Below are 25145 nucleotides of genomic sequence, written 5' to 3' on the forward strand. Positions count from 1 at the left end.
GAAGGCTGGTATAATGTTACATACAAATGTTACTCCTAGACCAGTGCTTTGCACAGAGCAGGCTCTTCATTAATAGTCACTATTTTTGTGGCTACCATAATATTCGGTTTACAGCATCAGCTTTGGAGTAAAGGAACTGGTTTCAAATCTATTGGTTTTTTTTCATTAATTTATTTTGATTAATCAACAATCATTTCCATAAGCTTTGGGGTTTAAAAATTTTTTCCCCCTCCCTCCCCACCTCTCTCCCCAAGACAGAGCACAATCTGATGTAGGTTTTACATGTACTTTTCTATTAAACATATTTTCACATTAGTCATATTGTAAGGAAGAATTAGAATTAATAGGAGGAACCACAAGAAAGAGGAAACAAAACATAACAGACGAAAAAAAAACGGCAAATATTATGCTTCGATCTGCATTCAAACTCCATAGTTCTTTCTTTGGATTTGGATAGCATCAAATCCTATTGTTAACACTTACTACCTGTATGACCCTGGTCAAGTAACCTCCCTAGGCCTGGGTTTCCTGATGAGTAAAATGAGAGAGTTGACTAACTGTTCTCGGAGATCTCTTCCAGTTCTGAATCTATAATCTTATGTGCCAACTTTGTATTTCTATCAATCAGTTATTTCATTTTTAAAACCAAGAGAAAACAATAACTGGTTTCCAGTGATGTACTTTGCTCCTTTAAAATATTTGTCTGAAAAGTGGAGTGATACCTCTGAAAATAATTTATGGCAAGGAGAAGGCCTGAAAAATAAAACTAAACATTTCAAGTCCTCTCATTCGAACATCAAGAAAAAGCCTAACATCCTTTGGAGTTGTTTCAGGACTAAAGACCCTATAGATCATAATCAGGAATGAGCATGGGGGTTGTTTGAGAATAAAGTTATAGGGACAAGGCATGAAAATCATTACCTTCACTGAGGAATTTGACATCTAAAGGTAGCAGCCTCAGTCCCTGAGGAGAGCTTCTCTCATGATATCTCCCCCTGCTTTGGCTGATCTTTCCCCATAGCCTGATTTAGTCTTGCCCTCAGCTGTGACCTAAGTCATCTCTCCTAAACACCCGGGAAAACACAGAGTTCGATCTGCTGAATTGGAGCAGACCAGGACGATGTAGTGTGTGTGGGTAGTTCCCAGAAATCTGATTGGCTATCGACTGAAAATCAGGGAATTAGAGAATCAGAGAATGTTAGAGTTGGAAGGGACCTTAGGGTTTAATCGATTCAACCTCCTCATTTGCCAAATAAGAAAACTGAAACACAGAGAGGGGTCCAATCATTTGCCTGACGTCAGAGAGCTAGTTAGTGGAGAGACCAGGACTAAAAATAATAATCTGGAGAGTGAGGAGGTGTTAATGGAGTCCCTTTGCCTACTCTTCTCAAAGAAAGCCAGCCATGACTGTGGGGTTATTACAAATGTCATGTACTTTCCACACATTCCTTCCCCTTCTCACTTGCTAGAAGCGAGAATCTCATCAGTGTGTGAATTCAGAATGCGATGTAAGAGAAGTGTCCCCAGTGAAAAATTATTTAACAACCAGTAAATGTTTAATCTGCATTATTAACACTTTCTTAAATCTAGACAATCAACAATTGGTTTAACAACTGGTAAATGTTTAACAACTAGCTCTCTGGAAGGGGGGGAGTACTCATGATCCATTTTAAGTTAATCTACATTGTCAACATTTTCTCCATCACTTTCTTAAGTCCAGACAATTAATAAATGGTTTAATAACTGGTAAATATTTAACAAGCAGCTCTCTGGAAGGGGGCAAATATTCATGATCCATTTTTAAGTTAATTGGAATTATTAACATTTTCTCCATCACTTTCTTAAGTCTAGAAATTAATAAATGGTTTAACAACTGATAAATATTTACCTCTACCTCAATAATCACAGTGACTCCTGACTTAATTTTTTTTTGAGTCAATGGAATTAAATGACTTGCCCAGGGTCACACAGCTAAGTAAGTGTCTGAGGCTAAATTTGAACTCAGGTCCTCCTGACTCCAGGCCTGGAGCTTTATCCGCTGAGGCACCTAGCTGTCCTGAGTCCTGACTTATCTTAATCAAACCAATCAATCAGAAGTAGAAACTAGTTGTAAAGAAATCTTAGACATCTCTATTGAGTCAATCATTCAAAGGCATTTTGACTAGGTATTTTTAAAAGTCCTTGATCAATTTAGGAATGAAGGCTGTTTTAGTAATTCTTGCAATATTTTAGGAATTCAGATAAGTGAAACAACACAAGGAGTATGTTAGGATTGGCTGAAGAAATTCAGTCATATCCTATACATTTTGTAGAAAACAACTGATCAATTTGGAACTGGAATATTTGAGCATCTGGTGGTGGAGAGGTGATAGCTTCTCCATCCAAGCTCCTGAAAGGGAATCTTCTAGGGGGTCAGGGGAACAGATGAACCACCCTGATCCCTCCAATCCTTTGAACGATCTTTGTAACATCCCTGGGACAGCAGTAGCTGGCAACAGTAGCTTCATCAGAAACCAAGGCTACATTAGACACAGGGAGGAAATGCAGCTTCAAGAGTCTATGAGGAGCCTAGCAGTAAGCTGCAACATACCTAATGGTTATTTCTTGAATATTCTTCAAGGGGATGGGAGGAGAAGAACTTACAGCAACTAGAAGCTGGGAGTTAGTCCTTTACCCCTTGTCCTTTCTAAGCTTGAACCCACTTTTCCCTTGGACTCTGTTATGTACTGATGGGAGAACAGACTTGGAATGTTTAGAGGTCGGGAACCTGCAGCCTCGAGGCCACACGTGGTTCAAATCGTGCCTCAGACACTTACTAGCTGTGTGACCCCAGGCAAGCCATTGAACCTCTGTCTACCTCAATTTCTGAATCTGTAAAATGAGGATAATAGTAACACTTATTTCTCAAGGTTGTTGTGAGAATAAATAAGAAAATATTTGTAAAACACGTTGCAAACCTTAAGGTACTATATAAATGCTTGTTGCTATTATTATTAATGAAGATTCCTAAACAATCATATTCAGAACACTTGAACCTTCAGATATGTAAAACACACAGAGCCAAATGGAATTCAGGATCGCTAATTTAGAGCTACAAGGTAGCTTAGAGGCTACTGAGCCCAATTCCTTCATTTTACAGATAGGGAAACTGAGACCAAGTAGCTCAGAATTCAAGCTTAGGTCTTTATGACTCCATTTCCATTATTCTATCTACTGTGCCACCGAGCTGCCTCTAACATCTCTCATGTCTGGAATGGCTATTATCACCGAGTTTTACAACATTCTTTTGTCCACCTAAAGGCTAACTTTCCTTTGATATTATTTCTCCTATATTAACATTAATTGCATTCCTGAATCGCTTTTCCTCCTGATTCATTGATAAACTTTTTTTTAAAGGAATAAAATGCTGAAAGCCGGAATTTTCTTTCTGAAGAGAAATCAAATATTTTGACATTTATTAGAGCCATAAAAAGTTGCTAAAAAAAATAGTGTTTTGAGTTCATAAGAACCATATGCTCCAGTGTTTATAAAAATGAGTTGTGACTAAATGCTGAAAAAACATTGCCCCAAAGCAGCATTCTCAGGCGGATTTTTATTTTAACTCTTTGCCTCCTTGCTGAGAAGCACCTTGAACACATGGGATCATGGCATCGTTGGGGTACTTTAAATTGCACTCTATGTACACTGGGTCTTTCCTTCTTTATTCAGTCACCGTCAAGCTGTTTCTCCTGTTCCCTCCAATCTGTGAGCCTCATTTCTACTTTAGATCTTATTGGGTGATACACAGAGCAAAGGTGGATTTGCCCTACATAGATGGTAGTCTCGGCTCTGGTGCTGATTGTGGATAATTTGACTTTTCTGGGTCTCATCTCCTTCACAAGGGAGAAGTGTGTGTGTGTGTGTGTGTGTGTGTGTGTGTGTGTGTGTGTGTGTGTGTGTGTGTGTGTGTGTGTGTGTGTGTGTGTGTGTGTGTGTGTGTGTACTGGGGGGAAGATATGATTGGGGTGGTCCTGATTTTCTGGCCAAGATTACTAGAGCTAAGTGAGGCTCATAAAGCAATTTCTTAATTGTTAGACAGAGACTTGACAAGCCATAGCTGAAGGCCAGCCCACTTTCCCCAGCTGCAGCTAATTGTAAACCTTTTCCACTGCCCCAAACTCTCCCTGCACTCTTTTGGGTTTCAATAGGTTCTCAGTAAAGATGTTCTTTTCAGTTCCACTGTGGTTGCTGACCCAACTGAGGGGGAACGGTCTGACCCGTTCCGTAAGTGTCACTGTTCATAAACTGCTCTGCCTCAGTCTGCCTCCGTGTCATTTTACTCACCACACTGATTAACATCATTTAACTTATTAAATTTAATCATTTAATTAATAGCATTTAACCTCTCTTGCCCTCAGTTTCATCTGTAAAATTAAGAGTTTGGACTAGATGGTCACCAATATCCCCTCTGGCACAAAAATGCTAGGGTTCTATAATATGTCATTTAATCTCTAACAATAACAACATGTGTTACTTACTTCACAGGACTGTTACTAAGAAAGTGTTTGTCAAACCCTGAAACAGTCTATAAATGGGAGTTCTTCTTACTAATAATTTGCAGGGATGCCTCCTAGTGCTATCAGAGTTTTCCAAACAAGGCTCATTTCTAGTCTTCTGTAAGACTGTATCAATCTTAAAAAAAAAAGTTATTTTATTTTTCATCTTCCTCTAAATCAGAGGTGGCGAACCTGTGGCCTCGAGGCACATGTGGTCTTGTAGGTTCACCCCTTTGACTGAGTCCAAACTTTATAGAACAAATCCTTCTACTGAGGCCGTGAGGCCGAAGGTTCCCCACCCCTGCTCTAAACAAACATTTATTTTGTCTCCATCCCACCCCCACCTCCCCACCGGAAAAGAAAAAAGAAAAACAAAATCCTTGTAACAAATATGTACAGCCAAGCAAAATAAATTCCCCCACTGGTTTGTGTCCAAAAATGTCTGTCTCATCTTGTGGCTTGAACCTATCATTTCTATATCAGGAAATGGGTAGCCTGCTTCTTCATTGGTCCTCTGGAATTGTAGGTGGTCATTGCATTGATCAGAGTCTTTCAAAGTAGTTTGTTATTGTATGAATTATTCTCCTACTGCTTCTCACTTCACTCAGTATCAGTTCAGATCCCAGGTTTCTCTGAAACTATCTGTTTTGTCATTTTTTATGGCACAATAGTATTCTAATAAATCCGTATGCTATAATTTGCTCGGCCATCCCTCAACTGATGGCTACCCTTTTAGTTTTCAGTTCTTTGCCACAACAAAAGTAGCTTTGATAAATATGTTTGCATATATAGGTCCTTCTGCTCTTTCTTTGATTCCTTTTTTTTTTTTTTTGCTTTTTGGTGAGGCAGTTTGGGTTAAGTGACTTGCCACAGCTAGTAAGTGTCATGTGTCTGAGGTTGGATTTGAACTCGGGTCCTTCTTTGATCCCTTTGACAGGGGTAGGCAACCTGCAGCCTGGAAGCCACAAGTGGCCCTCTAGGTCCTCGAGTGCAGCCTTTTGACTGAATCCAATTTAGATTCAGTCAAAAGGCCACGCTGGAGGACCTAGAGGGCCACATGTGGCCTCGAGGCCAAAGGTTCCTCAACCCTGCCTTTGGAGCTGAAGGCCTAACAGTGATATTGCTGGGTAAAAAGTGCATACACAGTTTATTAACTTTGGAGGCAGACTGAATTATACTCTGTAAAGCAGATGAAAAAGAAATATTGGTAGAGGATCCAAACACTCCTTTTTACAACTGTTTTTTAGAAGAAGAAAAAAAAGATTATTTTCATCCTGCCTCGTCCCTCTGATGTATAAAATGTGAAAACAGGTACAAGGGGACAAAGCATAGACCATCTAATATCTGCAGAGTAACAAGCTTTGGGTAAAACCCAAAACTCTTGCCTAAGTGCTGGATCCTGGAAATGTCTGGGAAACACAGAGCTCCATTTGGGAAACATGCAACATTCGTTTGAGTTTATGAATAGTAAAAGCTGCTCTGAAGGGTTGGCTGGTTCAGTTTGCTGCTGCGAGTAGTGTTGGAAGTTGAGCAAAGACTTTATGTGAGTACTTCTAAGCCGCCTGGCTCAGAAACGAATCAGCTAAGTAGGCCAACGAGCCAACAAACAAGCATTATTCAGCCGGTTGCATAAGTTAAAAAACATGGATTGATTGAGTCAAGTCTCAAGGTCTGTGGACTACATTTCAAGAAGGCTAGTTGGCACCATTAACTGATTGAAAATGAGGCAATGGATACTCATTCACTTAAAGTGATTTTGGCTAATCAGTTTAACAAGACGAAATCTATCATGGATACGGGAGAAAAAAGCATGCTCTCATAAAGTTCAGTGAGATTAAGCTAGATCATGCTGGAACTCTTCATTCATTCATTCATTCATTCATTTCATTCATTCATTCATTCTCTTTCCACTGGCTTCCACAGTAAGCTCCTTAGCAGTATGTAATGCACTTTACTCATCTTTATAACCCTGTGATGCCTTCCACAATTGCTTTCATAAAGTATTTGTTATACTGAATTGTCTAGAAGTTCAATTCTCCCCATCTTAAAAATACCTTTGAATATATCAAGCCATTCCCTCTAGCTATGATTCTCTCTCTCTCTCCTTCCTTTCCAGGGGTCAAACTTCTTGAAAGTGTATTCTACAGGGCAGCTAGGTAGTAAAGTGGATAGAGCACCAGGCCTGGAGTCAAGAGGACTTGAGTTCAAATCCAGTCTCAGACCAGACACTTGATACTTACTAGCTGTGTGACCCTGGGCAAGTCACTTAACCTCAGTTTCTTCATCCATAAAATGGGGATCATAATAGCACCTACCTCCCAGGATTGTTGTAAGGATCAAATGAGATGATAATTATAAAGTTTTAAGCACAGCTTCTGGCATATGGTAAGCTCTAAGATAATGTTAGCTATTATTATTATTACATTGTATTGAGACAGACAACAAATATGTGTGTATATATATGTATATATTTATATGCAGCATCAATATAAAGAGCACAGATACAAGGTACTTATGAAAAAAACTCTGTGAGGTAGAGATGAGGAAGGAATGCATTTCAAGTGTGGGGGCAGCCAGTGCAAAGGCATGGAGATCGGAGATGGGAGGAACAAAGAAAAGACCAGTTTGACTGGATCTCAGAGACCAGAGGGGGTGTAATATGCAAGGAGGCTGGAAAACTTATTTTGGCAGCTCTGTGGAGCAAGCAGAAACCAATTAGAAGGCTGTTGAAGTAATCTAGGTGAGAGGTGATGGGCCTGAACTGAGATGGTGGCTGTATGAGCAGAAAGAAGGGATTAGAGGCAAGAAATGTTATCAAAGGGAAAATGGCCAGATTTGTCAACTGATTTGATATGTGAGCATGAGGTAGAGTGAGGAGTCAAGGATAAGGTTAAAATTATGAACGATAGAGACTGAAAGAATGACAGAAATGGAAAAAAAAATTGGAAGAGGGGTAGATGGGGGGAGGGAGAGTTCTGTTTTTGGAGTTGAGATGTCTCTGAGTTTAAGATGTCTCCAGGACATCCATTTTGAAATGTTCAATAGGCATTTGATGATGTGGGGATAAAGCTTGGGGATAGACTGATGTTGTATACATAGAGGTGATAATTAAATCCATAGGAATGGATGAGGTGACTAAGAGAGAGAAGAGCCAGGTGTCTAGAACAGATCCTTGGCATACATCCTCTGTTAGGGTGTGTTATCTGGATGACAAACTAGCTAAGGAGACTGAGAACAATCAATCAGACAGGAGGAGAATCAAGAGGGAGGAATGTTACAAAAACCCAGAGAGGAGAGAGTGTCCAGGAGGAGACATGCTAAATCCAACAGCTAGGTTGAAAAGCATGAGGACTGAGAAAAGGTTGTCAGATGTTTCAAACAAGAGATCACTAGTTAACTTTGGAGAAAGACATTTCAGTGGAGATGAAGTAGGAGGAAAAGGGCTGAGGAGTGAATAGAGAGGAAATACATTCAATAAACATAGGCAACGTTTTCTAGGAATTTGGCTAAGAAAGGGAGGAGAATATAGGAAGCTAATGGAATATGGGGGTAGTATTGTCTAGTGAACATGCAACAGTACTGTCATGGGGAGAGGGGGAGTGCAAAAAAATTTGACATTAAGGTGTTATGCAAAGAGAGGTTAGGAACCGATGGCCCAGACTTCACTATTCTAGGTCTCCTACTAATGTGTTTTCTTTCTTCCCACCTCCAATATTCAGGCATTCCCTAAGGTTTTGTCCTTGAAATTCTTTCTTTTCTCTATATACTCTCCTCCGACAATCTCACCTAGTCCTGGTGACTTGAGATGAATTTTTATGAAAATGACTATAAATCTTTATTTCTAGCCTCATTTCTCTCCTGAGTACAACTAACACATTTCCATCTCATTTGAATGTTTCACTAGTAGCTCAACCTTATTTCCAAAATTGAAATTAAAAAAAAAATTTAACTCTAAATTTTACTTATTTGGTTGAAAAACCATGAACTGGTTGGGTGGTTGGGCTGTCTGGCCGTGAGTGACTAAGTACCCTCAATCCTGGCTGAGTCACCTTGGGAGCAGAGCAGGATGGTGACAATGACACACCCTTTCCTTTTCAATCACGTCCCGCTTCCCATATTCACTCACCCTCAGTCTGCTACTCCTGACTTCTCTAGTTTGGATGATGGTGCTGGCAGTCTCCCAGTCACCCAGGGTCAAAATCTTGGAATCATCTGACTTCCTGACCCCACCCAACTAATTAGTCACCAAAACATTCTTCTGAAATTTCTATTGAATCTGCCCCCATTTTCTACATTCCCACAGTGCTCATACCTTCAGTTCCCCATGCCTGGAATGCACCCACTCCTCACCTCTTCCACACAGAATCCCTTACTTTCTCTAAGAGACATGACCTTCCTGATCTTTCCTGACTTCTTAGTGCCCTCCCTCCCAAACAACCGCTTTGTATTCTGTATATATTTATATATGGACTTGTCTCACCAGATAGAATGTAATCTTCCTGACAGGAGAGATTGTTTTGCCTAGAACAGCATAGGGCCAGGCACATTTTTGTTGTTCAGTCGTTTTCAGTAGTATCCAACCTTTTGTGACCCCATCTGGGGTTTTCTTGGCAGAGATACTGGAACGGTTTGCCATTTCCTTCTTCAGCTCATTTAGCAGATGAGGAAACTCAGACAAACAGGGATAAGTGACTTACCCAGGGTCACATGGTTAGTGAGTGTCTGAGGCCAAATTTGAACTCAGGAAAAGAAGTCTTCCTGATTCCAGGCCCAGCATTCTATCCACTATGCTGCCTAGTTGCCAGGCACATAGTACGTATTTCATAAATGCTCATTGATTGATTGGTCATCTTTAGTGAAGGATTTCATTACCTCTCATCCCATAATTAGCCTTCTCACTAATCTCTTTGCCTCCAATATGATTTCATACTCCACTACCAGATCAGTCTTCCTAAAGGCCGGTGCTCATGCTACTTCCCAGCTCAATGGCTTCCCAAAGCTTGCCAATTGACAGGTGAATCCTTTGGGATGGCATTCATGGCATCACAGAAGGCAGTATTGGATGGATCCTTAGAAGTCAACTAGTTCAACATATACCCTCCCAAAAATTCTTTCTCCAATATACTGGACAAGCGGAGAACACCCGACCGTCTAAGGCAGCTCATTCTATTTTTGGATAGCTATAAATGTTAGGAAGTCTTTTTTTTTTCTTTTTTGGTCTTGACCCAATTTTATTGATGTGGGACACCTCTGGTTAGAAAAGTACTTCTATAGATGTATGCCAGCAACTACTTCGCAACTTAGAGTCTTTGAAAGTTTCCTTGGACACCAAGAGGTTAAATGACTTGTCCCAGGGTTACACAGCTAATAAGAGTCAGAGACATTTGAACATTGAAAGGCATTCTTTTCCAAGTCCAGCACTCCACTCTGTCATACTGCTTCAATTTGTCTTTTTGCAATGTGTGCCCACATTTATGTGTTCTACCTTCTGGGGCCACGTAGAACAAGCCTAATCCATCTTCTACATAATGGTACTTCAAATACAAGAAACAGATATCCATTATATCCCCCTGAATCTTCTTTTATTTAGAAACTGAGATTCCCAGGTTCCTTCAATTGCTTTTCACAAGGCTCTTTACCAGCTTGGTTGACCTCTTCTAGACACTCCCCAGCTTATCAATATCCTTCCTAAATATGGTACCCAGATATGGTCTGACCAAGGTAGAGTAACTGCAGAACCATCATGTCCTCATCGCTGGTAACTGTGCTTTTCTTCATGTAGCCCCAGAGCAAATCAGCTTTTTTGGCTTCCATATCATATTATTGACTCACATTGGAGTCTGCAGATTGTCAAAACACCCAGATCTTTTTCAGATAAACTGCTACGTGACTATGACATCCTGTCTAAACAAGCCTCTTCCATCATGTACTTGTGAAGTTGGGATTTTGAACCAAGTTTAAGACTTTACAGGATTTCCTATTAAATTTCATCTTATTGGATACAGCTACATGTTCCATCCCATTACGATCTTTTTGGATCCTAATTCTGTCTTCCAGTTCGTAAGCTATCCCTTCCAGATTTGGGTCATTTGCAAAACAACAGAAGTTACTGGTTGCAACTTTAAAGAACGCAAGGCCAAGCAAAGATCTCTGGGACTTTCCACTATGGTGTGTAATATTTTTATTTATTTTGTTAAACATTTGCCAGTTGCATTTTAATCTGGTTAAGGCTGTACCTGAGAACTGCACTTGCTTCTTTAGTGCATTTAAAATGATTAAATTCATAAAACACTGATCTTTGTGTAAGTTTTTACCATTATGTAAATGCACATCTATAAATATTTGGACTCTGCATAATGTCCAATAATAACTACAGCTGACATTTGCATGTAGGAGTGTGCTAATAAATATTTAACAACCAGCTCTCCTTACCCCTCAAAAAAAGTGTGCATGTCACATTTTTAAGTTTAATCTTCATTACTAACATTTTCCTCATCATTTTCTTAAGTCTAGATAATCATCAAAACAATAAATCAGACTCTGATTTGGAACATTTGCCAATTGGCTCTTCTTAGCTGGTTTGAGGTGGCTCCAGCAAGCATATCCTTGTTTACCTGAAACTGTTAAAATTTGCAAAGTTTTTTACATACATCATCTCATTTGAACTTCATAGTATCTCTGTAAGAAGGTACCCCTGATTTTATTATTATTCCCATTCAAAGAAAAAAGAAGCTGAGGCAGGTTAAGTGACTTTCCCACAATCATACAGCTAATAAGCATAAGAGGCAGGATTTGAACTCACGAATGAAAGAAATGATTATTAATAACTAATGATTTGGGGAGATTCAGAGTTTTTCTATCCTCATTTTAAGACCTCAATCTCTGAAGGTTGAGCTAACCTCCTCTATCCAATCCCACCCACTTTTACAAAGAATCTCTAGTCTAAGGTAAATTCCATTCAATCAAGCTTGAGTGGAGTCAGACCCTTTTTATCTAAATTGGGTGGAGACAGATCCTTTTATCTAAATTGCCCATAGCTGGGGGTGGTCTGGGGCTAGAGAGTCTTTGTCCAAGGGTACCCTGATGTCACTCTCAGTCCCTCATTGTAATATTCATTCTCTCATTAATTCTTAACCAATCAGAGTTGATTGCCATGCCTCTTCCAAAAGGACATGTAAGCCATGGGACTGCTGCCGTGATTGTCTTTGGTCTAAGAGAGAGACAGTGAAATGACCACCCTTTTATTAAAATGCTGGCATTATTAATAAAATGATCAAATTACCCAGAAATTATGTCTCTCAACCTTTTTAATTACCACACATCTTTTTAAAGCCAAGTGTTCTCTCCGCTATATCTTGTTGACTCTCTGAGACAAAAAAAGTGTGCAACCAGTCAAAATAAGTAATAACTCAATGTACTAGGTCACTAGGTCTCTCTTACTCCAGATCTTCCAACAGAGATGGATGACCTTTTGTTGGGGATATTGTAGAGGGGATTCTTAGGTAGAGGTTGGACTAAATGGCTTGTAAATCCCTTTCCAGTTCTGAGAACCTGGACCCTCTTATTTCTACTTGCAAAGTCAACACTCCAATACAATTTATTCTACAGTCCCAGGCTAACTCCTGCTCTCCTGCTGCACAGTACTACTTAACAAGCCATTCTGCGTGTCACCTACCTTTCAAATTGAAATGTCTTATTGAACAAAGTGTGACCAGGACGACTGCATCTCACCAGGACTGTTTCCTAACAGAAAAGAACATTAAAAACAAAAGGTAAGGCCATACTAGGAATATACCTATGGCACAATGGAAAAAAAAGAATATGTAACTAGTTCAAAATATATTAGAGGACCCACTAAAATGCAAGAGAGAAATGAGTTAAGTGGACCAGAATTTTAATCTAATAGCACTGACCACTTCTAAGCTTCCTAAAGCTTAACTGAGGGACATGCTAGGATGAGGACCATTTTTAATTTTGCATGTCTTCTTGGCTTAAGGATAACTAGCGGAATCTCAGGTACTATTTTTATACAACATTCCAAAAGTTTTCGTGAAATTTTTAATCTATCAAAGCTAAAATCACACTGAGTTTTTGGACACTGTGTCAGGATAGAAGGAAGTTTAAATCTCTTTCAAATTTTGTTCTCTTCTTCAGCAGTGTTGTTCTTAGGGTATGATAGGTAGAGGCATAGGTAACTTTGAATAACAGATGTGCAGTAGTTAACCTCCAATTAGGCTAGGAGAAAGGAAATCTACTGGGTGGAATGTGAAGCAAAACACAGACTAATGGAAAAACATATTTGAGAAGAGTCAGACAGTTTAAAGAAATTTTTAAATGGCAATAGTGATTAGCCCAAAAGCGAACACTTTTATTTTTGTCGACAGTAATTGGGAAATGCTAGAACACTGCCTTCAAATATCTCAACTCCTAAATGTCAAATAAATTGACCAGACCTTTTTCTTAGAAAAAATAAATATTTGGGATTCAACATCTGCCCACATTCCAGTGTTTTTGCTTTCCGCTTTTGTGAGAGGCTCCTCCCATTCTCTTGCCACCAAAGTCCTCAGCAAATCTCTCACATCTGTCTCTTCACCACTCACAGCCAGCATCCTGATTCATGCCTTCTCCGTCTCTCATCTGAACTATTGCAACAGCTTCCTTCTTGGCCTCCCTGTCTGCAATCTCTCTCCTCTCCCAAATCCATTCTTCCCACACCTAGAAAAAAGAGTTTTCCCAAGGAACTGCTCTGACCAGGTCATGCCTCTGCTCCAAAACTTCAGTGGTCCCCTCCTGCCTGTGGTATAAAATACAAACACCTCAGCCTGGCCTCTTATCTCCTTCACAATCAGGCTCCAACCTACCTCCATTCCAGCCTCTTCCTCTTCACACTTCCTTCTGTTCCAGTTAAACTGGGCCACTAACTATTCCCTGGTCTCATTCTGCCATCTTTTACCTTGCCGGTTTTGTGCAGATCATCCTTCATACCTAAAGAGCATTCCCTCGTTAATTCTTCCTTTCAGATTCTTTCTCTTCCTTCAAGACAAAGCTCAGGTGCTATCAGGTGCATAGCACCTTCTCTGACAATGTCCCCAACCCCGGCATGAAACCACTGTCCTCCTCAAATTCTCCAAAGAGTACTTTGTCATCATCTCTCCTTTTCCTCCATCTTCCCTTAAGTTGGATTTATATAATTTTGTTCCATAATTAGAGACAAAGCGTTTAAAATTCAAATGCCAAGGCAATGAGCTCTTGTGACAATTTTGGGTAAAGTGTTATCAGCCAATCACTGGGTATAAATAACTATGTGACATAGGTATTTCTGTAGGGGAGAGGGGAAGGAAGCTAGGGATGTGAAAAACATATTTCTCAAGATGTTACAGTTCTGCCTAGTCTTGGCTGTTTTTACTTTTAGAGGCATGGTACAGACAGATTGGACAATGGAGGTACATTCATCATACAGGTGCAATACAGGTCACTCTGTTTCATATACTTTAAAAGAATCTTCCCCTTCCACTTTTTTTTTAAAGAGTTGGCTTCCTATAGAGGAGCTTCATTCCCAAGAGATTTAATCATTGAGGTTTCACTATATAATTTCAATATATTCCAGCATGGTACAGGGACAGGGTCCTCTCAGATCATAGTGTCCCCAGACACAACTACCCATGTGATCTTGGGGCAAGCTATTTTACCTCCCTAAGCACTCAGTTTCCCCATCTGTAAAATGAGAGGGGCTGGACTAGATGACCTCTAAAGTTCCTTTTAGCTCTAGATCTACGATCCTAAATTATTTTTCTGATAGCTATCTGACGTGAGAAGAGAAGGGCAAAAACACAGAGTAATTTACAAAAAAAAATCCTATCCTAGTTACAAGAATAGATCCCAAAATTTCTGGCTCCCAGGCCTGGACTCTTAACCACTAACCCTCTACTCCCTCCCTGTGGCATATTTTCATTTTAATGGTCTCCTGATTGTGGTAGTATTCCTTTAAAAAGATGCCAAAATGTAAGCCCAGGGCTTTGGCATGAATTACACAGGAATTCAAACCCAAAAGTGTCCAGCTGTTGTCATCAGATGCCTGGGTTTTTAACAACAAAGAAAAACAAATTTAAAATGCTAAAATTCATAATGTCTTACCCAAAAGCTCAGGAGACATCATATTCAGAACGTTAAAAAAAAAAAAGCTTGATTCCAAAAAGTCCCAAAGCTATTTGGAATCTCATCCTATTTGTGACCATTTCTACAGGATTTCAAAGAGTATCTGAAATGACTGCGGGAATGCAAACAGAACTCAAAAAAAAACCTTGTAAAAAAGAAAAAGCTGTACTTTTAATGAAATCTATCTATGTAAAGAAATCCAGTTGTAAATGGAACTGTGAGAATGATGTAGGAATCTTTTCCTTCTTTGTAATATTATCCTCTCCACCTTAAACCAGGATCCTATTCTTTCTCTATTCAAATTAGTGACTTCTTCTCTATAATATCCTCTCTCTCCATACTAATTTTCAAACCCTCATTATCCATGGGCTCCTTCTGTTCTGAACAAAAATTGATCAATCTAAAGCAGTTCTCAAGAAATAAATACCTTTCAGGGATAAAGCAAAGAAAAAGAATCATAATACAATATCACTAATGAATATCTTGAAAAAAATTCAAATAAATAAAATTATATAAAAATATAGTCTATAAATATATATACATAATATAAAATATAAATATATAAATTAAAATTTTAATTTTTTAAAAAATTTAAATAGCAAGAAACCAAACAAACAAATGAGGATAATTATCTATCTGTCAATTTACCAAACTGAATTTAGCCAGGAAGGTAAGAGTGGTACAACATTATGAAAACAATTAACATAATCATATTAAAACAAAAACAACCAAAACCACAAGTGTGTCAATGAACGTAGAAAAAACTTTTAACAAACCATAACACTCATTTATGCTAAAAGCCCTATGAACTATAGGCATAAAAGGGCCATTTTTTAACATGCTAGTATATACTAACAACCGAAAGGTAGCATTATCTTTAATAGGGAAACACTGGCTTTCTCCAAAAAAACAGACGCAAAACAAAGATTCTCACTTTCACCCCTTGACACTATTATCTGACAGTTCTAGAAATGTCTGTGCAAACATTAAAGTCATAACACTGGTAAAGAAGAGAAAAAGTTATCCCCATTGTTGAAGACATGATGGTTTACCTAGACAGCCCCAATGAAGCAACAAAGAGTACCAGGAGAACTCTGGCAGTCCATCTGTCATTTCTCCTCTACTATGTTATCGGCCCATGTTTTTGTCCCATCACGCAGTTCCTTGCTTTACTCCTGTTCTCCTTCAAAGTTCCTCACTGGTTATACATAGCAGCCTGTTCATAACAGCAATGTGTTTTCCCATGGTCCTCTGATATTTTTAATTGTTCGAGATTGCTATATTTCGCGTCATCATGCCATACATCAACACCAGTAGAATGTCAATGTTAAAAACAATAGGCCTTCGATTTCCTGGGAACCTCGGGGCCATCAAAGGGGCTCTGCAGTTCCCCAAAGGCAATCCAGCAAGGTCTCCTGTTCCGATTCTGTTCTCAGCCAAACTCTTAGTTCATCTGACCTGTGTGTACAAGACATACTGATGGACAAGCTCTATAGGCCTTTCATCCAAATGCATATTGTAATCTGGGCAATAAATATACTTCATCCACTCGGCATTTCCTATGTAGATATGCAATTCAATAAACATTTATTTAGCACTTACTATGTGCCAAGTGCTGAGGATACAAAAAGAGGCAAAAGACAGTTCCTGCCCTCAAGGAACTTACAATCTCATAGGGGCCAAACTTCTTTGGGTGATTATAGATTATTTTCAGGAGGCTTAAAAATATTTTAGGGCTTTCTAAACCTTCTGTAAGTGTTTCTGAAATCTCCAGCATGTGTTGGCTCCCCATTAGAATGTAAACTCCTTGGGATCAAGGATTTTTTTTTTTTTGCTTTTCTATTTGTATCCCTGGGGGCAGCTAAGTCACACAGTGAACAGAGTCAGGAAGACTCAATTTCCTAAGTCCAAATCTGACCTCAGATATTAGCTAGGTGACTCTGGGAAAGTCACTTCACTCTGTTTGCCTCAGTTTCCTCATCTGTCAAATGAGATGGAGAAGGAAATGGCAAACTCCTCTAGTATCTTTGCCAAGAAAATCCCAAATGGGACCACGAAGAGTTGTCACAATTGAAAAATTACTGCATATTTGTATCCTATAGTACTTTGCATACAGTAAAAATTTAATAAATGCTTCCCCCCCATTCATTTATTATATCAAGGGTAAGCTAGCTTTTAAAACACACTAAGCAAATCAGAGATTCGGAACAAATTGAAGAACAGAGAACAGTCTTGGAGCAAACATCTTCTGACTACAGATAGAGGGGAAATGGGGGGGGGAGGTGGAGTTAAAAGTACTTTGCCTGGTTTTCCCAGATTTCAGCTCCAGTCTGTCCCAGCCACACCTTTCTTAGTGGTTGGAATAGGTGGAGACACTAAGCAGGAGGAGAATCCAAGATGTTTTGGTTCCTCTAGTCTCCATCTCTGGACTTGCCTCCTGAAATGTCTGGTGAAGCTTTTCTCTCTGTCTCTGTCTCTCTGCAACACAAGACCACTGTGTGCCATTGTGTTCATGTTACTATGCTGCTTCTCACTCTTCAAATATTACAAAGTGTCCCTCCTGTGCCAGACATTGTGCTAAACATTGAGGCAAGTGGTAGTCAGAACCCGCAGGGATATACCTCTAGACTGCAAGCCTGAACAACTGTATGCTGTGGTGGAGAGAAGCAGCAGCTGCTATATAGCCTGAGAAGATTTAGGCAGTGGTTCCCTGTAAGGCCTAACCCAAGCAGGGAGGGAGGGAGAGCTTCTTTCATGAAATGTAATGAGCTAGAGGACTTTGTGGGCACCAACTTTTATCAAGGTAGCCAATGATGGAAGCTGTCAGCACCTGGGCTGCAGGGACCCAGCCTCACTCACCAATTCCCCCCTGGTGGTTAGATGTGTATCTATGGTCTGATCTCCTCAGCCAGACTGTAAGCTAACCTGTCTTCCTGAAACCATTCAGCACTTGCTCAATGTCGAATGAATGCATGATTTAATGTTGCTGTTTTTAACATTTTAGCTTATCAATTGATAGAGGCATATTCATTTCATCTCTTTTTCGAGAGTCCCTTCTTTTTCTCTCTTTACTCCTCTTGGCCTTTTAGATTCTATCTTCCCCACCCCACCCGACCCCTCCTGCCCTCATTGTCCCACTATTGATTATTTTAGCTATTTATTTCTGGATGCCAGGTTTTTTAGACTCAGTAAAACTTGAATGATGTAAGATCAGCTTGAGTTTTCCTTTCCCATGTAAGCAATATTACTGTATTATTCTATTTAGAGTTTACTGAATAAGAAAACATTTCTTTTAAAATAATTATTTAGATATTTTCCTAACTCAAGCTGGCAAGTGTCAGAAATGGGATTTGAACCCAGGCCTTCTTGACCCCAACTATGGCACTCTGCTATAGCATTCCATTCCTTAATCCAGAATTCCTCTGTTCATAATCTCCTATATCCTTTTACCTCTCCCATGATTACCTGTAGCCCCTCAGGCCTTCCCTGTTCTTCTAGTCTATCACCCCCTGCTCTAGCCTCACTTTCCTATCTTCACAGTCTGGACCAGGGGTGGGGAACCTGTGGCCTTGAGGCCACACAGGACCCTCTAGATCCTCAAGTGAGGCCCTTTGACTGAATCCAAACTTCACAGAACAAATCCCCTTAATAAAAGGATTTGTTCTGTAAAACTTAGATTCGGTCAAAAGGCCCCACCTAAGGACCTAGAAGGCCACATGTGGCCTCAAGGCTGCAATTTCCCCACCCCTGGTCTGGACCCCAGAGTCAATCAAACTCCTCTCCTTAGAAATTGGGGTTAATTAACACCTTGCTTCTTTCCATCATTTCAAAGCTGTTCATTTTATTTTCTTTAATTTTAATGCACTACCAGGAAACTAGGTTTTATTTAATTTTCAAGTCCACCAGGCTTGTAACGCCATTCCTACTTTCCCCTTGCTAGCTTCTCTGAGCAGTCTGGCTCTTCTCTCTGTTCCATCCCTCCCTTCCTCCATAACTCCTGGCTACCACCTTCAGACTATGCTTTAGGTGACCAGTCTTGCCTCCATATTCTTCCCTGTCTTTCTCCTAAGGGCCAAAGGGGTGCTACCTGGTCCTTTGCTTGACCCAAATCTACCCATCTCCTCAGAGCTGCTTGCCTTAGATTATATGATAGGGACCAGATCCCATGTATATAGAGCCAGACATTGTACCACGTGTAGATCAGTTCTTCATAAATTTTTCATAATGATGAAAGAATGAAATAAGAGACAGTGGTGTCACTTTAGGGAATTAGGAGGGTTGTTCAAAAAAGCAAGTTTGTGAGTTTATTAGCAGTGCGTTATTTACACTGCCACCAACTGTGCTTACGTGGAGTAAACTTAGGGCACATCTATCTATGAATGCATGTATATACTCGCATGTATATACATACATGTACACATATACATATACACACATACATCCACATGCGTATACATATACACATATAATACATACATACACAATTAAGTATAATTATGAAAAATATATATTGTTGGAAATGTTATAGCACAATCTTAGGGGAATTGGTTTGGTGAAAGGAACTAATTGATGTAATTTCTCTGTTATGTTTTTGTTACATAACAGCCTTTCTCACAGGTACCAGTCACACTTGGGTTGTCCTCTCTTCCTGACTTCCCAGAATATATTAATAACAGATAACTTTTATATAGCACCTACTACGCCCTAGGTACTATGTTAAGTGTTTTACAATTATTATCTCATTTGATCCTCACAAAAATCCTGGGAGATAAGTGCCACTATCATCTCCATTTTAAAGATGAGGAAACAGAGGCAAACAGAGGCTAAGGGACTTGTTCAGGGTCACACAGCTAGTAAGTATCCGAGGTTGGATTTGAAGTCAGCTCTTTTTGATTCCAGGCCCAGCCCTCTACCCACTTGGCCACCTAGCTACCTTCAATATTCAAATTTTGAACATTGTTTGGATCTTGGGAAAATTTGCTTTGGGAAAATAAATGTTCCAGATGCTAGACTAGACCCCTGAGTAACCAGACAGGATAATTCTTTTTGAGCTGTGATATGGGTACATCTTTGTGCAAGAAGCAAGTCAAGTCAAATCAAGTCAACAAGCACTTATTGCCTGCCTGGCCCTGTGCTACATGCTGGGAATCCACCTAGAAGCAAAAAAGGCAATCTCTGCCCTCAAGCAACTTACATTCTAATGGGCAAAGACAACACATAAAAGGAAGCTAGAAAGGTCGGAGGGAAGGAAGAAGGCACCTCCAAGGGACATGGTGGAAAAAGAAGTCAAGAAAGTCAGGAGGAAATCTGGAAAAAGAATGAAGCAGTTGCAAAAGTCTCCCCATTCCCAAAGGAATTCAGAGAAGGTGACTACATTCTCAAACCTTTTACTCTATAATTCAGCCAAAAAATAAAGGCGATTAAGCAATTTACTAAGGGTTACCTGACTAGTCTCACTAGTACCCACATCCCCAAGATCAAAATCTGGCGTGTCTATTTAGAGGAGATGAGACTTTTAGAAAGGCCTCAAGTCATGGGAAACAGCAGGTTATTTGACATAAAGGACTAAAGGACTCCTGGCACACGTGCAGCTCAAAAGGCTGAGCTAAGCAAGGTTCTGCCAACAATTCTCACTAACATGAAATTCAGTAACTCTATTCAAGGATGCCGAAATCCAAATGTGCTCTCCCAAATCTATGCTATCAAATGGATTGAAAATAGATGGAAAAATTAGACAAGCCCCAAATCCAGAAACAGCAGACCCCTGAGCCCTTATCCTAATAGTAAGATTCTCCACCAGAGAGTGGTTTTTATTTCTAGATGTGATCTTGGACTCCAAAAATCTCAAATTAGCTCAAATAGTTTAGAAATTGAAATTGAATATTATCTTACATGTCCAACACAGATGCAAACTTCCTGAGGGTATTTAGGATTAAAATCACAACAGAGGGGCCAAGAGTTACACAGCCAAGGAAAAGATCACTTGTCTTTTCAGTAGATTTAATAATTTGGAGGATTTAAGTAAGTATGTATTTGTATGGGACCAGAGTGCTATTTGTTATCATTTTGGAGAATTCTTCTCCGCTCCACTCTCCCACATCAAAGGGAATTTTAACTTATTTTGATATGTGTAAACCTCAAAACTCTGAATTTGAAGACAATGAAAAGTGTGTGTGTGTGTGTGTGTGTGTGTGTGTGTGTGTGTGTGTGTGTACCCTGAAGGTAGGTGGTTGCTGTCAATGACCATAAAGTCAAAAGAACAAAAAACAAGCTATTTCTTAGTCTCTTTTTTCTCATCCTATTCCATCTAGTTTGACTTCACTTTCCTCCCTGGCCATCTTCTACTCAGTTGTCTTGCCTCAACAGCTTCCCACATTCTGAAAGACTTAACCCTTTCAGCCCTGGAAATACCTGTCTCGGACCCCACCTCCATCCCCATTGGTGACTGCCAAATGCCATGCTTCCCTTCACTGCGTGGCAGTCTTTTTTTTTTTTTTTGGCTAGGCAATGGGGTTAAGTGACTTGCCCAGGGTCATACAAATAAGTAAGTATTATGTATCTGAGGCCGGATTTGAACTCAGGTCCTCCTGAATCCAGGGCCAGTACTCTAACCACTGCCCCATTTAGGCAGTCTTGTCATCAGCCTTACACTTTCCTTCCCCACCCCAACTCCCTGCTTGGCTTGACTGACATTCAAAGCTCTTTGTTACCTGGCCACTTTCTACCTTCCTAGTGTTCTATTTCATTCTTCCTCTGTGCACTCTGAGCTTCAGTTACATTGTCTTACTGCCTGTTTTTTGGATATGACATTCAATCTCCTATCTTCATGCAATTGTACTGTCCCCCATGCTGTTCCCCATGTCTGGAATATTCTACCTCCTCATCTCTGGCTTCCTTCAAGACTCAGTTCGAATCGTACTGTATCTAAATGCCTTTCCCAGCAAATTCCTTCCTCTCTGACATTACCTTCCATCTATTCTGTCTGTATCTTGGCTATAATTACTTACGTACCTCTCCCACTGGACTGTGAGCTTCTTGAGGGCAGGGACTATTTTTATCTTTCTTTGTAACCTGAAGATTTAGCACAGTGCCTGGAACATGGTAAGCGCTTAATACTTGTTGACTAATGAGCCAAGTCCATCATGACGCCTTTATCCCTAGGGCTGCTAGTGTCCACTTTGGAATTACCCTGCATATACTTATATTTGTATATATCTCATTCTCCTTCCCCCTTACACGTTGTTGTTATTTGGTCAGTTTTCAGTTGTGTCTGATTCTTTGTGACCCCTTTTGGAGTTTTCTAGATGGTAGAATGGTTTGCCATTTCCTTCCCTCTTTGCTCCCCCTATACATATTCCACTAAATATTAGCCTCCTTCAAGATGGGAACTATTTAATTTTTGTCTTGGCATCACCAGCACCCAGCACAGTGCCTTGCACATAGTAGGTGTTTAATAAGTACAGCTAGGTGTTATAGTGGATAGAGTGCTGAACCTGAAATCAGGAAGACCTGCATTCAAATCCCACCATGACCCTTACTAGTTGTGTGATGGCTAGTCATGTCACTCAACCTCTCTGGGCCTCATTTCCTCATCTGTAAAATGGGAATAATAATAATAGTACCTATGTCCCAGGGTTGTTGGGAGAATCAGGTGATTTTACATATGTAAAGCTCTTTGTAAACTTTTAAAGTACTATATAAATGCTAGATAGTGTTAAACATGTTTTGACTATTACACGTGTACTTTAGATTTTGGGAGGACAGTAGGTTTACTCCATTAGGCTTGGAATGGTGGGTTCCCTTTCTCTAGAGGGTTTCTTTTTTTTTTTCCTCTCTCTCTCTCTCTAGAGGTTTTCAGGCAAAGGCTGGACAACCCCTTGTTGGGCATGTGATAGAAAGAATTCTTGTTCAGGCATAGGTGCCATTCAGTAGCCTGTGAGATTTCAACCACCTTAGATTCTGTAACCCAAGGATCAGGAATATAATAATATAATATAATAATATAATAAGCAGGTTACTGTTGATTGCCTCTGGCCACAGGACTAGGAAGTGTTAGAACCCAAACCCAAAGCTAGGTCTCTAGATATAACTCCTACTTCTCTTTCCCCTACACCATACTGCCTCCCAATCTGAAAAAAAAAAACAAACGGAAGTTTACTGTAGTGGTGGTGTGGGGAGAATTCGGTTTACTCTCTTAAATGAACTAACATCCAGGCTATTATGTTTCATATGTTTGTTTCTGAGCAACAAATATTAGGAAAGATACAGATGAGCTGAAGTATTGTTGTGGGAAGTGACACCAAGAGGTGGAAGCTACTTAAGACCATGAGAATCAGCTGAAGGAACTGAGGATGCTTAATTTAGAGAAAGGGCAGCATGTGTGAACTGTATTTAAGCACATGAAGGTCTTTTGTGCGGAAGAATTAATTAAATTAAATTAAACTTGTTCTGCTTAACCCCAGAGACCAGAACTAGGAGCAATGAGTTGAAGTTTCAGGTAAGTAAATTTCAGTTCATCCTAGGGAAAAAGCCTTAGACTAATTTTAAGTGTTTTTGACTTTGTACTCCCAGCACCTAGCACAGTACATGGTACGTAGTGAATGCCCAAAAAAATGTTTGATGAATTGAAGTGTCAAGAAAACAAAAAAGAATAGGTTACTTCAGAAGACAGGGCATTCCCCATAACTGATGACCTTCCATTGAAGGGTTTTTGAGTCACCAGATGAGATGATTTTAAGTCCTTTCTTACTCTGAAATACAATAGTTTTATTGAGGGATATGCTTCAAAATATGTGTCTCACTTCATTTTGGAGGGGCTATACAATTCTATTACTAATATAAAGTATATTTATTAATCAATCAAAATGTATTTATTAAGCATCTACTCTGTGATAAATACTCTATTAGGTGCTGTGGCTACAGGTACAAATCAATGAAACAATCCCTATTCACAATGAGTTTACAACTGAGATCTGGGAAAGACCTTAGCTCAAAAAGGCCAAGGCATCTGGGGCCGCCTCCAGTCATCCTGATCTATATCTTGCTACTGGACTAAGATGACCGCAGAGGAGAAACTGAGGCTGGTGACTTTGCAGAGCCCCTCCCTCACTTAAATGCAATTCACTTGCAAGTCATGGCATCACCTCCTGAGGTCATTGTTCTTTTCAAAAACTAAGGACAAACAATAATGGTCTAGTATGAGAGACAACAAGGACAAATGAAAATATATACAGGTAACATGAAAATATAAAGCTAATAAATAAATAAACAAACACAAAATAGTTAAATACAAGATATTTCGGGAGGGAGGGCACTAACAGTTGGGGGAATCAGGAAAGGTTTCATGAAGAGGATGGTGCCTGAGCACATCTAAAAGGAAGAAAGAGGGGCAGCTAGGTGGTACAGTGGATAGAGCTCTGGCCTTGGAGCCAGGAGGAGCTGAGTTCAAGTCTAGCCTCAGACACTTGATACTCACTAGTTGTGTGACCCTGGGCAAGTCACTTAACCCCCAATTGCTCATCAAAAAATAAAAGGAAGAAAGGTACTATGAGATAAAGTTAAGGTAGAAGCTAAGTCCAAACATGTAAAAGGTACAAAGGCACCAAAACAAGGTGATAGAGATAGAACAAAGTGAAGGTCATTTCAGGAAAGGGGACCAAGTGTAGGAATACTTTATATCGGGGCTGGAAAAAGAGGTTAGGGCCAAGTTGTATAGAGCTTTAAAAGCCAAACTGTAGCTGAAATTTTATTCTAGAGGTAATAGGGAGCCAGTGGAGTTGCTTGAGAGGGGGAGTCCCCTGGTTAGATCTACACATAAGGAAAATGATTTTGTAAGCAGTAGATAGGATGGACTAGAGTGGTGAGATTGAAGAAAGGTGACCAATTAGGAGACCATTGTTATAATCTAGGAAAGAGATGATGTCGGCCTGAACTCAAGTGGTATGAGAGTGGAGAAATAGAGGCTGATCCAAGAGATGTTGCAAACATAGAAATGGCAAGGTTTGGCAAATGATTGGATGTATGGGGTGAGAGAGAGAGAGAGGGTTAGGATAATGATGAGACTGCAAACCTGAACCACTGGAAAGATGGTGGTGCCTTTGCCAGAAATAAGGGGAAGTTTAGAAGAGAGGAGGGTTTGGGGGGGGGGGAAATAACAGCTGAGTTTTTGACACATTGAGTATAAGATGTCTCTAGGACACACAGTCTGAAATGTCCAATAGGCATTTAGTGATCTGGGACTAAAGCTTAGGGGAGATACTGGGGCTTGACGTAGAGGTCTGGGAGTTATCTACATAGAGATGATAGCTAAATCCATGAAAGCTGATGAGATTACCAAGAGAGTATGGAAAAGAAATTCTTAATTTGGAGTCAATGAACTCTAAAAAATATCTTAATAGCAGTATTTTAATATAGTTTGTTACCTTTGTAATCCTGTGTATTTTATTTTATGCATTT

The 25145-nt window shown here is 39.8% G+C and overlaps 1 protein-coding gene across 1 annotated transcript in view; it reads right to left on the reverse strand.

Moving 5' to 3' along the window:
- KIF25 (kinesin family member 25) overlaps positions 1 to 25145 on the reverse strand; it is a 104357-nt gene that overhangs the window by 34463 nt on the left and 44749 nt on the right. The window contains exon 8 of the mRNA XM_020970432.2: positions 12211 to 12278. Coding sequence (XP_020826091.2) covers positions 12211 to 12278 — 68 coding nt within the window. The remainder of the gene's footprint in view (positions 1 to 12210; positions 12279 to 25145) is intronic.

This window comes from Phascolarctos cinereus, unplaced genomic scaffold (assembly GCF_003287225.1).
Source record: "Phascolarctos cinereus isolate Bilbo 61053 unplaced genomic scaffold, phaCin_HiC Scaffold_5;HRSCAF=322, whole genome shotgun sequence".
Classification (NCBI taxonomy): domain Eukaryota; kingdom Metazoa; phylum Chordata; class Mammalia; order Diprotodontia; family Phascolarctidae; genus Phascolarctos; species Phascolarctos cinereus.